The sequence below is a fragment of the Triturus cristatus genome, chromosome 4_1 (assembly GCF_964204655.1).
Source record: "Triturus cristatus chromosome 4_1, aTriCri1.1, whole genome shotgun sequence".
In the NCBI taxonomy this organism is placed as follows: domain Eukaryota; kingdom Metazoa; phylum Chordata; class Amphibia; order Caudata; family Salamandridae; genus Triturus; species Triturus cristatus.
In genome coordinates, this window is record NC_140585.1 from 1,207,584,633 (window position 1) to 1,207,599,989 (window position 15,357).

The 15,357-nt window shown below is 45.6% G+C and overlaps 1 protein-coding gene across 2 annotated transcripts in view; it reads left to right on the forward strand.

The window, feature by feature from the left end:
• DIP2B (DIP2 acetate--CoA ligase B (putative)) overlaps positions 1–15,357 on the forward strand; it is a 768,291-nt gene that overhangs the window by 394,753 nt on the left and 358,181 nt on the right. For both annotated transcript variants that reach the window (XM_085654541.1, XM_085654539.1), the window contains exons 5-9: positions 459–671; positions 4,213–4,371; positions 4,695–4,814; positions 6,703–6,900; positions 7,810–7,901. In XM_085654541.1, coding sequence (XP_085510667.1) covers positions 459–671; positions 4,213–4,371; positions 4,695–4,814; positions 6,703–6,900; positions 7,810–7,901 — 782 coding nt within the window. The remainder of the gene's footprint in view (positions 1–458; positions 672–4,212; positions 4,372–4,694; positions 4,815–6,702; positions 6,901–7,809; positions 7,902–15,357) is intronic.

Sequence of the window (15,357 nt, forward strand, 5' to 3'; positions counted from 1 at the left end):
GCCAATATTGTAGATACATTTGTCATATTCATGATACAAGTCTAATATTTATGTATAAAAGCCTGGTTAAATAACTGTAATCTTTGAGAGAAGAAAAGATAATGCACCACAAGTACTAAACAATGTTCTTCTGTCTTGTCTACGTACATTAGTCACATTTCATCAAAATTACACTGAACCACTTAATATTTGTCCTTCTGATTCTTAAAATTAGAATGGGTAAGCACCCTTGTTAACTTTGTTGCAGTCAGTAGGTAGTTTAATTATGGTGGGAAATATGGCTAGTTTGGGCTTATTTGTGACCAAGATGACATGAATTGATGGGAGTCTAATGATATACTTTCTTTGGAAAACTGAGTTTCGAATATTTCTGTATTTAAATACATGCATTTTTGGAAGAGATAAGGAATATTTTGCATGCTATGGTGCTCACCCACTCTGGTTCCTTTTCCCTCCAGATACTTCTTCTGCTTCGGAAGATGAGGGCTCGCTCAGGCGCCAGGCTGCCCTCACTGCAGTACTGACCCAAAGTTTACAAAACACGGAGTCGTGGATTAATCGGTCTATCCAGGGATCTTCCACATCCTCGTCGGCATCTTCAACTCTTTCCCACGGGGAGGTGAAGGGAACCAGTGGTTCATTGGCAGATGTGCTGTCCAGCACTCAGCCAGGTAAGAATGTCTGTGTGTTGTGTTATTGTAGAAATACATTTTCAAGAAGCCTAGTGAGTCATAAGTCCTTAGACATTGAAAAAGCACATATATGCCGACCTATTGTGCATTGAGTACCTTGAAGACAGTGGTAGGTCAAAAGAATGATTTGATTAAAATTGAGTGAAGACCCTCAGTAGGTAAATGCAGGTAGGTACAAATGTTTGCTTCTTACATCATTCTAGCCCTTTTTCACAGCTAGTAAAACCAACATCTTTCCAGTCATACACTTAGCATACTGAATTATCTCTAAACACTGATAATTGTTATTTCTCAGTTCTCAAGTGCTCATTTTGTGAAACAACTGAGGATGAGGGGCTACGTCTACCCAGGCGATTTCAAATCTGGGATTGTCAGATTCAGTGTCCATGTTGGCGGTGCATATGTTAAACCATCATTAACGTTACCAGTCTAACTAGTAGTAGCTCCTTTTATTGACTTTATTGGCAGTACTAAGGAAGTGCAAGAAAGTAGCAGCAGACCATAGTGTAACACGTTTTGCCAAAGCAAAAAGGTCTGACAAGACTGCAAATTCTTTTTTCCATTTTTAATTTGTTCACTTAGTTTTGGTTTTGCAAACACATGTAATGAACATTAACATGTAAAGGGTAGGTTGCATATATTAGCAAAACCAATGTAAAAATGACTGCAATGAGAAACTGAAAAAAACATAAAAGCAGAAATTAGTGCACTAGCCTTGGAGCTGAAGTGAACTACTTTTCAGTTGGATATGCACATGTGCACAAGCAAAATGTCACTCACAGTTAAGGGGAGCCAATGGTTAAAGTGGAATGACCCATTATCTCTTGGAATGGTCTGCAGAAGCAAAATGTGAATGACATTCCAACGCTCTAGTGGATGATGGAGGCTGACCGAAAGCCCTTGGTGTATGTGTGTACATTTTATGAATATTTGTAAAACGTGAGGCTTGTGACCAACTGAATCTGTCTCTGGGCCCGACCTAAAAAGAGAGACTGTTACATTATATGGGGGGGGGGCTTCTGGGAAAGAGTGTACAGTTTCCACTTATAATTGATGCATTGTAACTTAACCAATCCTTGAATATTGGAGTTTTGTAGGTCAAAGCAAGACGTTAGCGAAAACCTGTGATTTTTCCCAATTATCTAATAAGAGGAATTTAATGGTTCTTACCAAATACCCAACTTTTTTTTTGTTCTTTTTAAACGGCAACTTTGTTTTTTTCCACTTTATCCTGGCAGTTGGATGTATCACAACTTTTCACTGTGCATAAATCCCTCTTGCTGAGCCTCGGTGCCCATTCGTGGCTGTATTAAAACTATGTCTTGCGTTCTCAAGAGTGACAAAGGCCCCCCGGAACAAACATAGAGCAGCCGACATGTTACCTTACTCCCAAAGGTTGCCCCCACCACCCGTGCCAGACATGAATGGCTAGGAAAGCAAATGAATGATAGCCACCATCTTAAAAACTGGACTGAAAGCATCGTTTTGCTGAAGCAAGTGGTATGAGTTAATGTTATGTAAATGAATCTGGAACTTGACAGTTACATTGAAGGGTTTCCTGCTTTGTTTCCAATTGGCTTGAGCTGTACTTGATGATATGAAGAAATGCAATGAAGCACAAATAGTCGGTACACACATCAGTAAGTGATTTGAAGTCTAGTGCTTAATTTGAAGTAAATTAAAAAAGAGCCAGGGCCTTTATCAGGAGGCCACTGCAACGTGCACCACCCAAAATGACAATTCAAACTTTCAACATACATTAAAAATGACTAGTACTTGTCACCCAAACTATTCTTATAGCTTTGCGTGGTAGATGTGAGTAATGTTAATGTATATCGAATTATTAAACAACTGCTGTTGTGCTCACCACAAAATTAGACAAACGGCGCCACCATGTGGCAGGCTGTCTTAGCAGCAGAAACCACTGAGTTGAACAAGACAATGGTAATTCAAATTTAATTTACTCTTAAAAGCGGCCCGTTCTATTTTGGGTACATTTTAAAACTTACCACCTAAAGAGTTCAACCAGTGCTTAAGGGAGGGGATGGGAGACTACTTCATTAATAAGAACAGCCTACCGACATTGGCTAAAATAACACTTTTGATAACTATGTGTGCGTGTGTGCATCTTGAAGTGTTATTGAACTCATGCTTGGAATCATTGAATATTATAACGGTCAACTTATCACTGAAGATGAGCATTCTGCCTCCTTTTATTTTGCAGTAATTCTGGGCAAAATGTCAAACCTATAGAGAGAAGTTTTAGGTTATGGAAAGATGTTCTTTTCTTCTGTCTTTTTGGCAGTTAATTATGTTTAGAAAAATACTTTTTCATTTCGTGTTTGCACCAAGGCATATGCAAAAGTCTGCAAAAAATGGTATTACATATACAACCTGCAAAGGAAAATTTTAGATCAAGGAAAGATGTTCTTTTCTTCTGTCTTTTCGCAGTTAATTTAATATTTATTAGAAAACCACACTTTTATTCAGTGTTCGCACCAAGGCAAATGCAAAACTCTGCAAAATGGTATTTTATTTCCAATGGTTACATTCACTCCTATTTTGAATATTATTTCTGTAGAATGTGACTGTTCTAATTTTGTTGCTCTTGGAGAGGACTTCCCAGCTTTGATTGCATCACAATATTACTCTTTTATTGAGTTTTTTTGATATTGGCGAAAAGAAGCAGTTGTAGAAGAACACACATTTTTGGAGAGTGCTGGTGGTGAGAGTCTTAACGTAGGTTCGGTTAAGCACTTGGAACAGTCAATATTTCGGGAACTTTGTGGGAGTGTGCAGATCTCTGTAGCATGGTCCACGTGCTTAGCAGGTGACTTTTCAAATATTATTCTGCCTGTATGCATGTTTTTAATAGGCCTGAGAAGTTGTCGGGTCTTAGTTTGCCCTCACTATTGCACTGGTGATCCTTTCTGTGAGTATCTGGAGGAGTGATGGTTGGAGACGACTAATGTCCTTTAGATAAGGCTGAAACCATGTGAGATCCCAAGTGCTGCATGTTTGAAAATATACAAAATGGAAATGAAAAGGCGTTGCATTACAGTGCTCAGTAATTTTATTTAGTTAAGGTATCGTTATCTGCAGTGGCAAGTATCACCGACCAGACGTCAAACTATTTAAAACTTTGAGGCTAGATTGTTTAAATTATGTGCTTTTGAGTATTTAATGTTGTCCTGTTGTAGATATGCAGTTTAACATGTCATGTTGATATTAATTTACGATTTCATGTTTTAATTTTTTTAACTAAGGGAGAGGATATGGCCTAACGGCTAGAGCGGGGTTCAAGTCTCGGCAGAGGAGCTCAACATCCTGTGATTCTGGCAAATCACTTGATCTCCTCTTGCCTAACAAAATACATTTGTCCATCTGTAACACAACTGGTGCTCATGTAAAGCGCTCTGATACCTTCGGGTCCAGTTTGCGCTATATAAAACTGCAACCAAAAAGAAACAGTTTCCTAGAGGAGATAATCTAGTTCCTCCCACCTTTTTGTATTTTGCAGAAACTATCTCGGCACCCCCTGACGTCACAGCCACCACCTCTGCACCATCGTCCGCCACCTCTTCTGTGCGCCCCGTGAACATAGACCTGCCACCACACGGGGTGGTGAAAGGAATGCACAAGGCATCACGACGGTCTAGCCTGATGGATACTGCGGATGGTATGCTCGTACCCAATATTGAACTCTGGTGCTGGTAGATAATTCCATAAGACCCTACGCATTGTCATTAGTTTAATGTGATTGCAAAAGATGCATATAGATACTTTTTTTTTTATATAAAAGGTCCATAGGGCGGAAAAAATGAAAGACTTTTCACAAGCTTACAGCCTGTTTCTCCTGAGGAATCCATTTGCGTGCTAGCAAGAGCAATCTCTGGATGTGTTCGGGGATCTCAACGTGGGAGAGCCGGGGTTCATCTTGCTGACTTGCGCGCTGCTGTGGCTGATCCATGCATTATATACCATGCTTTCTTGTCCATGCAGGTGTACCAGTAAGTAGCCGGGTGTCCACCAAGATCCAGCAGCTGCTCAACACCCTGAAAAGGCCGAAGCGGCCACCCCTGAAAGAATTCTTTGTGGATGATTTTGAGGAGATTGTGGAAGGTACAGTGGAACGCGTGGGCCACGGCACCAGATGTGACGTACTATGCAGGCACACCACTTTACAGAACACATAACGGAGACCACCCACTAGATCTTCTAGACCACACTCTCCACGTCATTAGTGACGCATGCAAAATAAATCCGTTACATACTAGACTAAGACAGCTTAAATCCAGACACACTGCATCACAGACAGGTCATACACACACACAACCTTTTAATATGAAAACTGATTTACAGATTGATGCTGAGACTTTACCACTGAACCTATCGCTCAAAGTGGATACAGTATCCACAAGTGGTGCTCTGATATGGAGGATCAGCCTCCTAATCCTCCATATAGTGTTATAAATCCCCAAATTATTTTAACAAAAGTGATCAGTACTCACTATTTATTCCTTTACAAAAAATGATTGTTCTTTGCAGATAAACTGAGTCAAGTAATGTACAGACTCCGTTCAAATGTGTTTAAAATCTATCTTCATAATCCTTTAATAATGTTCTTCTTTTGTCGCATATTATCCACCAATACTGCCAATGTAGCCAACGTGTTTCGTCTCTTCCTAGAGACTGCTTCAGGGCTTTGCAGTGTTCTCACACCTGTACTTGTTAGATGTAGATCGGACATTTCATATGGGGAGCGAGCTCATTTATTTCAATTTCGACCTTAGTTTGTACACATGACGTTCCTATCATTTATTCAGAGACGTCGGTCTCCAATACATCCGTTTCATGCCAATGTTGGCATCAAAATCTCAGTTACTTTTTCTTTACATCTCCCACAGTATCATTAAAAACCTAAAAGGCCTGAAGCCTCCCCATAGCTCACCATTGGTTGCATGTCTTGTCACTTTTGGTTTCCTTCTTCTTAATAATGTCCGATTGAGCATAGCCTCTTAAACACCACTTTTGATTGGGTGATTTTTATGCTTTCAGTGCTAGCTTTTCAAGAACTGCTTTTTTTGTTTTTGGTTAAGGACTCCACAAGAGTGAATGTGTTTTTCAGTTGTCTCCCTCGTGTACTTTTCTCCCCCTGATTTGCTCACTGTTGCCCGTGTGCTTCTCTTCGCCACCCTATATGTTGTGCTCGACTTCAAGTCCTCTCTATGTTGCTTTCTCGTGCGTCCCCGCACCTTGCTGCTTGTTTTGCTCTCTCGCCCGTTGTTTCTCCTCCTCACCCCTACCCTCTGTTTTGCTGCTGTCCCCTCTTCATGTTGCATCCCCCCACGTACATCCTCCTGTTGCTTCCTGCCACCTGTGGCCTCTTGACGACTGTTGCCTCTCCTCCCCACCACTGCCCTCCTTGTCGCCGTATCTGCTGACTCCATACCGCTCCCCGGACTCACGCCCTCCATTTTGCTCGCCCTAACCGACCTTCAGAGTTGTAAATTGTTTTTCTTATTTGCTGATCCCACTGAGAATGACGAGTAAAAAGAAAGAAAAAAAACAGCAGCACTATTTTGTAGACGCGTGCATCGGGAGGGGCGCGTTCCTACAAAATGTTGCGACCAGCTGTGTCATAGACTTAGCTTTTTTTATTTAGGATATAATGCGGTCAGCTGCATCATAGGTTTTCTTATCGCTTATTTGGATATGCTTTATAGCGTTGGAAATGCTGTACATCATGGTTCAGAACACTGGCAAAGCCAATAGAGCTCAAAAGAAAGACCTGTTGGCTTTGCCAATGCTTGTTGTTGATAGCAGATTTGGGCTGGTACACACAAATATTACTCACCTACTGTATTTTGTTCGATATTGTTTCATATTATTGTTTAACACTATGAAAGTTTAAAATATTGTGTAAAAGCTTGTACTTCGAGGCAGAATTACGACATAGATTTAAACCAAATATTGCAGCGTTAATTGGTGTCTCCACGTTTTCCTCCAGTGCCCCGGCCAGACCCGAACCAGCCAAAGCCAGAAGGACGTCAAATGACCCCTGTGAAGGGGGAGCCATTGGGCGTGGTCTGCAATTGGCCTCCAGCCATCGAAGCTGCACTGCAACGCTGGGGCACCACTCAGGCCAAGTGCCCGTGCCTGACGGCCCTCGATGTGACGGGGAAGCCAGTTTACACATTGACGTATGGTAGGTTGACGTCTAGTCGATCGTGTAGTTCTATGGGACATATTGGTTTGGGTTTTCCTCCACAGAGGTCACAGATTCAGATAGTTTGATTTCCTTGTTTGAAAGGAATGTAAAGGCTGTGAATGCGCAGAGAATGTTAGCTCTGCGACTGCACTTATCGCTAACCTATTTTTATTAGAATGTATTTGATGAATTGTCCTAGACCTACTGAACTTGTACAAAGACCGCTTCCTTTCAGATCCTCAGTGCTGTGTCAGGTTGTAGGGACCCGAGTTCCAAGTCTTTAAATACAACCTGATGGAACACCTCATGTCACCTGGGAGTGTCGGAAGCCTCCTAAAGTAATCAGAAATGTAACTGCTATGAATTGTCTTGAGAAGATGACTTGCTTCAGCATGGTCTCATGTGCCTCAGCTTTCAGTCCTGTGCCAGTTGTTTTGTTTTTTATATAAATCTGAAAGACAAATTCTGCCAGATATTATTATGATTGCGTTTCTAACCATCTGCTATGCTAGTGGTGAAAGATGTCACCAAGACCTATGCTACAGAATGTTGAGTGGTTATTTGAAGGATGGTGTCTAGGCAGACTTCAGTTGTCTCCTTTACTGGATGTCACATGGCATGCAACATACCCTGTAGCCATCCTTTCCTTCAGTTTTACTAAGGCATAGATGTGGCTTAGTGGTCATCTACTACACCAATCTTCTAGGTCCAACTTCCCTATCTTGGCTGAGTGTCACTCATTTCCGCAGTCATCCATCAGTTTGCTTGATGCGGAGAGAGCCGTGTTTACCTTAAAGAAGAAAATAATGAAAAGCTGTCTTGGTGATTGGTGAAAATATGTGCTTCAATTTTTATGTTTTTAAAAACGAGTCATCTGACATACATTACAAAACGTCCTTCCTGTAGGTAAATTGTGGACCAGAAGTCTGCGGCTGGCCTACACACTTCTCAATAAACTTGGAACCAAAACTGATCCGGTGCTGAAGCCAGGAGACCGGGTACTGTTATAAAAATATCTAGACCTTTTCTTCTATTGTAAAGTGTTGCATTCTTTAAATGATCTTTAGACGGTGGCATTCTGTTGGAAATGTATGAGGACAGTTGTGCACATGGAGCATGGCTTAGATGTCTTGTACTTAAACTGGGATCAATTTCTTCTGCCTGAGCGTGGGCTCATCTATCCAACAAATACTAAACTCCAGTTATGTGTTCGCCATATCTACAATGAATATACATAGTACAAATTAGCATATAATGATTTTCAAGTGATGTCATTTCCATATTTATTGATCATTCTGTAAAACTGTCTGGGTCTTATTGTTAGATGTGATGACAAGTTTGTCGGTATTTATTTAAATGTGTTTGAGAAGCAGGTGTATTTTCATAATTTGTGCATGTGGTTGGCAATAATAAAGAACTCGATGTGGCTTAAGATTTAGACTATAATAGTATGCCACAGATAAATGAGGGCAACTTTTCAGAAGCTCTGCCTATGGTTTATGTTTGTTTTCTGCTCCTGATCAGTGGAACAGTGTCACAGAAGAGTACGCTTGATAAGTGTTTGAAAAGCAGTCTCTAGGAGTGATGTTCCTAGAATCAAGCATGTGTGCAAAACTATTTTACGGGCTTTCTTTTTTTTTTTCTTTGATAGCCCCAACTTTGGAACAATATGTCCAATTGACTCCACCATCTCTGATGCAGTTCATTATAAGAGAAGACTTTTCTTTTCCAAACCACTGGCTTCAAGCATTCTCATTGCTCTTGCTTCTCCCATGCATTTTTATTGTCAACTCTGCCTTGAACTTACATTGCTTATGAGGTCTTGCAAATGCCTGCTGGACGTGGTATAACCACGGTGAACTCGCATTAACACCACCATGCCTGAACTATGTAACATTTGTAATCATATAACACGGACTATGTAATGTGGTCCTGAACTGTGTAACCCCTGCCCGCCCAATCCACTTGCAGTGCAAGAGCCAAACTCAGTCACTATAATCGCCACATTTTCGGAATAGATCTCGGATCAGTCCTCCGGTGCCTAGAAGCAAATACGTTTTACAGTGTGGGCCATATAAATAAAATAAATAAGCTTGGCATGAGGTGATGTCTGACTTGTCTTGCTTGGGGGTGCCCAAAGTCATCTTGATACCATGATTGCAGTCCTGGCTTTCTTTTACAAATGGTTATTCAGCGGCTCAGTCCAATACATGCAATGGAAGCCTCCCATGACTACAACCCCCTAGACGTTTGCATTGTGAATTGAAAACCCTGGACTGGAAACAAGGTGCCGGATGACTGGAACCTGCATGGTTTGTGGGTGACTTATCCCTGCTTATAAATTCCAGTACCTCAAAAATGTTAAGTCTATCCCAACATGGAATGCAAATGAGCATATATACAACAAAATGACAAACCAGAGCGCAACGCTAAAATAAAGATGTTGATTAAAAAAAAAAATGAAAAGCACATCCCACACGCAATCTCAGATCAGATAAATTTCAATATACCTGGTAATGGGGGATGTTTTCACTCCATCCCTTTACCGCAAGTGAATCCAGCCTCTTCCGATATTTGTACTGTCTCAGCATTCCTTACCTTTCTTCGTGCATAGTTGCTGAATGCTTCCTCTGTCCCCATCGCCATCCTGCTGCTTTTGATTGTTTTGGCAGGACAGTGCAGTTGCCAAAAGACATTCACACGTCACAATAGCTGTTGTAAAAACACTTTCTAAAAAAATAAACACCTTCTTAACAAAACTAGTTGCCATGCTCATTGAGTTTTTCATTTAGGTGTTCTTTTGTGAGGGGCAATTTCTTGATTTTTGTTTTTATTTAGATTAGTTCCATACCTTATAAACTGTGTGTTGCCATGGTGGAGTATTATTTTTGCATATTTCAGTGCCATTAGTTTGAGTATTTCGCCTCAGCTATTTGACTGTAGAAATGGGATACGATTTCATCAAAGGCCATCAACTTTGTCCTTCACTTCAGCGGCATCTGAAGGATTAGATGGACCCCTTATTGGATCCCTTTCTGGGTCTGGATAAAGGTAAGCACCAGTACGACTGTATTTTCCTACACAATTCTAGGATCTCCTTGACTGTTCATGAGAGCCTCAAAAGCCGACTTGCATAAGATTAGTGCACCCGGCAACCTGTGTTGGAAGGACTCTTCCTTCTGTTCCGGGCTACTTAATACTCACAATTAATATTTTCTGCTTTTGCTGGGGAACACATCCAACCGGAAGCTTATCAGGAGTCCATAAAATTTCACTTCAGAGATCTTGTTACAGGTATTTTTACCAGTTGGTATACCTTGATTATATCAATCCCTCCATCATGTTGTGCTTCAATAATGGTTGCGCCACTCCTAATGTTAAGACAAGTCCAATAACCACTGAAAGACTCAAAGAAACCCCATATTGTGCCTGAATATTATTTTCCGTCTGTTAAATCCCTAAGTAGCCTTGATTCATTGGCTACAGCGATCACATTTCTATTGCTCACTCTTCCATTAACACTGTCACCGGTACAGTAAGCAGCACTGCTCCCTTCTAACATCAATGCCTGGTTGTGAGGCAGTTTCAGATCGAGCAGCATTAAGCACAGAAGTCTTCATTCAGTTCAGTGCTTAATTTATAAAATAGTACGTGCCAGGGCCCTGACCAGGAGGCCACTACATTTTGCGCTACCCATCGCTCCCGTCATCGCTGCCAAAACAACTACTAACCATCTCTCTCGCCTGCAAGTGCGAAAGTTCAGATTATTTCAGGTCCCCAAATCTAAAGGAATGGCTGAGGAGGCAGGTATTCACAATTTCTAATGTATATTGTATCCATAAACAACCTTTCTGCTAAGCTTTAAATTAGATGAGCCGTGCCACTATGTGGCAGACTGTCATAAGTGTGGTGTTGCCAATTAAGTGCTGGTGCCGAGCACCGGAAATCACCGGCTTAAATTAAGCACTGGTTCAGTTGTTGCTCTGAAGCTACTAATGAAGACCTACTTATGGTTTCACTTGTTGGGCTTCCGTATTCTGGACCATGCTTATCTAGTCCTAGTTTCAGGTGGCGGAACACCACCTGCTGAGTCACACAATCAGCATTTTGAGCCATTCGTATTTAGCCTCTTCAAATAGATTTTTCTAAATACAAATGTCACCAACTTTTTCCTAGCCAAACTTTCACAAGGGAGTGCCATTACCACTCAAATCTTTAGTACCCCAAGCTGCATCGCCACCCAGTCCTGCCATCAGATTTAGTGTAGTCATTATGCCACTACTCTAAATATTGATACCATCCCAAATGCCACCATTATTTTTGAGAATTCACCAACGGAATCAATATGTTTCTGTAGTAGGGGATCTCTGTGTATAGTCATAATCTAGTGAATAGTCCCACCCATGTGCGTGGACCCCGGAGCAATAAAAAATAATCTCTAAAGGTGACAAATCATGCAGACCTGCATACACCTTTAAGAGAGAATTTAATTTAAAGACAGATAATGCAGCCTCTACCCACAGGCTACACTGCCCAGTACTTCAACTAGAATTCCACCAACATCCACAAACAGCACTGCCTGTCTAGTTTTTCTCCACCTAGGAAAAAACCCTGCCTCTACCAGCAAAAGCCTCTGGAATGATAGAGAGGAAGGAATGGACAGACAAGCCCCATAGGCTGCCATTATGTGGCTTAGAACAGGATACTGTGCCTTTAAGAAAACTTTCCAGATTTCCAGAACTTTCCCCAGTATCCCAGAATGCCCAGCAGGTCCCATTTACTTTCAGTTCTTTTTTCCGGCTCCTGCTAGCAGGACCCTGGAGCATTGAGCTCTCCCCTTTTCAAGGGTTTATTGGAGATTTTGGCAATTTTTGTCACTTTTTGCTAGTGCTTAGTAGCTGGTACTGTCAACATGCCTGGCTTGTTCGACAAGTGCCCGGAATGTGGTCGAAAGAAGGCTAAAACTGATCCACACGAGGTGTGTATTGGTTGCCTTCCCCAGTCCCACGTGCCTGAAAGCTGTACCATCTGCCACTCGTTCTCAGCCAGGACCCTGAGGGACAGAATGAAAATCAGGCTTCAAGTTCTGGAGGAGAGAAGACTGAAGGCACCAGGTGGGTCTGGAGGGGCTGATTTGGCCCATACTGAGGCCCCTGGGGGGCTCCCCAGGGGCAGGAAGACCAGTAAGCGCTCCCACTCCCCGTCGACGTCGAGGGCGTCGACTGCGACGTCGAGGAGGATGACCACCGTCTGTTCGCCGTCTCCCCAGGGCTCTGGGGAGAAGCGGCGTCGACGATCGCCGTCGAGGGACCTGAATAGGCCGCCGTCGACTACATCGGCGTCGTCGGCGACGACACCGTCTTCGGCCCCGTCCAGCGGTCGGCGTCGAGATCGGACCCGGCGTCGGCATTCGCCGTCGAGGGGTCGCCGTTCGCCGCCGATGAAGAGGAGACGGTCGGCGTCGCCGAAGAGGAGATCGACGTCGAGACGCTCGAGGTCGCCGTCGAGGCGAAGGTCGCCGTCGAGGAGAAGATCGACGTCGAGGAAGAGATCGACGTCGAGGAAGAGAGAGTCACCGGAATCGGTGTACTCGGTGGTGTATACGCCTCCTCGGATGCCTCCGTCGCCGCCTCCTCTCCCGCCTCCGCCGACTCCTCCTCCACCACCTCCACCAACGCCGCCTCCTCCACCTCCACCACCGCCACCTCCACCACCGCCACCTCCACCACCTCCACCACCGCCACCTCCACCACCGCCACCTCAGCCGCGGACGCCCCCTCCGCCGCCCCATCCTCAGCCACTGCCACGCACTCCTGTGGGACCGCCGCCGGTTCCCCCGCGGTCGGTTTCCCTTCCAAGGTACCCGACTCCGCCGCAGGGGACCCCGAAGCCACGATGCCCGCGGTCGCCTGGACCGGCGGACAGGCCGAAGAGGTCGCGCTCCCGCTCTCACAGGAGGAGAAGGTCACGGAGCCGTGGACGGTCCTCGTCGGACTCAAGACGACGCCGTAGGAGGTATAGGTCCAGGTCGCACACGCGCTCCTCGGACAGAGACCTTTCCCCGATGCTGTCGGACTCCCCGGGGACTAGGGTGTCTCCGGTGGACGACTTGGTCTCTTTCCAAGAGGTGCTGTTGCGGGGGGCTGCAAAGTTGGGTATCACGGTGACGGTTCCAACACACACGACGTCCGTGATATTCGAGACGCTTCATAAGAAACACCTGTCTCGCCCCCTACTGCCTCTTGTACCAGGACTGGTGGAACCCGCGTTGGAGCTGTTCCTCACTCCCGCGACGACGAAGGCCGCTCCCTCCAGGCTCATGAAAAAGTATAGGGCCCCGGAGTCGGATCCTTCCTTTTTGAGAGTGGACCCGAAGCCGGATTCGGTGATCGTGACGGCGGCAAGAAAACAACATGCGACCGCCCCGTCATCCACGGTTCCGCCTGACAAAGAAAGCCGCTGGCTGGATTCTGCGGGCAGGAAGGTGTGTGGGACCGCCGCCACCACCATGAAGGCGGCGAGTGCAGGGGCTTTGTTTGGCCGTTACGACTGGGCCCTGTGGGAGTCCCTGCAGCAATATGCGGACCTACTGCCACGGGACAAGAAGGAGGACTTCTTGGAGACAGTGCGCGAAGGCATGCTGGTTTCTAATCAAATGATCAGCGCAGCGGCGGATGTGTCCTTATTGGCCGCCCACGCCTACTGTCATGGCGTCCACCAGCGGCGTCATTCATGGTTGCGCCTGACGTCCCTCAAGCCAGAGGCGCAGCAACGAGTGGCCAACCTGCCCTTCTCGGGGGAAACCCTGTTCGGGAAGCATGCGGACGATGAGATGGCCCGCATGAAGGCGGAGGCGGAAACCCTGACGGCCGTCGGGTTGGAGAAGGCCGAGAAGAAGAAGCGCCCGTTCCAGAGGAGGTTCGGGTCTTCGGGCAGAGGGCGTGGGCAGGGCTCGGGACAGCAGCAGCAACAACAGCAGCAGTTCCGCAAGCCCTTCCAGAAGCGCCAGAGGGGTAGAGGAGGCCAGCAGGCTACTACCACGACCAAGGGCCCGTCCAGATCTCGGCCCTGAGCGGCTACTTCCCCCTCAACCGTTACCCACTCCAGTGGGGGGAAGCATTAAATTTTTTCCGGCAGAGTGGAGAAAAATTACTCAGGACAAGTGGGTGCTGAATATTGTTTGCAATGGATACAGTCTTCGGTTTACCAGCCCGCCTCCAGCGATTCCGCCGGTCAGCTCTCGATTCCAGCTGAGAGAGCTCCAGGCGGAGGCAGACATCTTGTTGAGAAAAAAGGCGGTAGAAGAGGTACCTCTGTCTCAAAGGGGAAGAGGTCTGTACTCTCGGTTCTTCCTCGTTTGCAAGAAGGACAAGAACGAGTTCAGGCCCATTCTGGATTTGCGACAGGCAAACAAATGGATTCGCAGAGAGAAGTTCCGCATGCTATCGTTGCACCAGATTTACCCACAGCTGCAACGGGGAGACTGGCTCTGTGCCATAGATCTACAGGATGCGTACTTCCATGTGCCCATAGCGAGGAAGCACAGGAAGTTCCTGCGATTCCAAGTCGGCGCCAATCACTATCAATACACAGTACTGCCATTCGGGCTAAAATCTGCGCCCAGGACCTTTTCGAAGTGCATGGCGGTGGTGGAGGCACACCTGCGGAGGAACAAGGTGTTTGTCTACCCGTATCTGGACGATTGGCTGATCAAGGCATCATCCTTCGCGGAAGCGCAAGAACACTTCCGATGGACGTGCGAGCTCTTGCACAAGCTGGGGTTACACGTCAACATGTCCAAATCGGTCACGACTCCGGTCCAGTGCATACAGTACCTGGGGGCCTCCATCGATACGCGGTCAGCAAGCGTGTCTCCTTCGGAGGAGAGACGGTTATCACTCCTTCGGAAGGCTCAGGACCTCAGGACTGCTCCATCGACGACAGTGACGAAGGTGTCTTCTCTACTGGGATCGATGGCCTCCTGTATCTTCCTCACGCTCGGCTACACATGAGACCACTGCAGGAGTGTTTGGAGGATCAGTGGGATCAGAGGACAGGCTCTTGGGACGACAAGATATGTCTGTCGCTGCATGCTCTTCAGTCTCTGAAGTGGTGGTGTTCGGCGGAAAACCTCCTCAAGGGGGTTCCCTTCCACAAGGACGTTCCCACGACGAGTGTCGTGACGGATGCGTCTCTCCAGGGCTGGGGAGCGCATTCCGGGGACTTGCAGATTCAGGGAAAGTGGTCTGCTTTGGAATCGACGTACCACATCAATTTCCTGGAACTTAGATCTTTCTTCCTGGCACTGAAGGCCTTCCTTCCGTCCTTCCAGACCAACTCGCTGCTGATACAGACGGACAATACAACCACGATGTATTATCTCAACAAGCAGGGGGGGTCGAGATCGCGCACTCTGTCGCAGGAGGCGCAGGCGATCTGGCGCTGGCTGCTGGC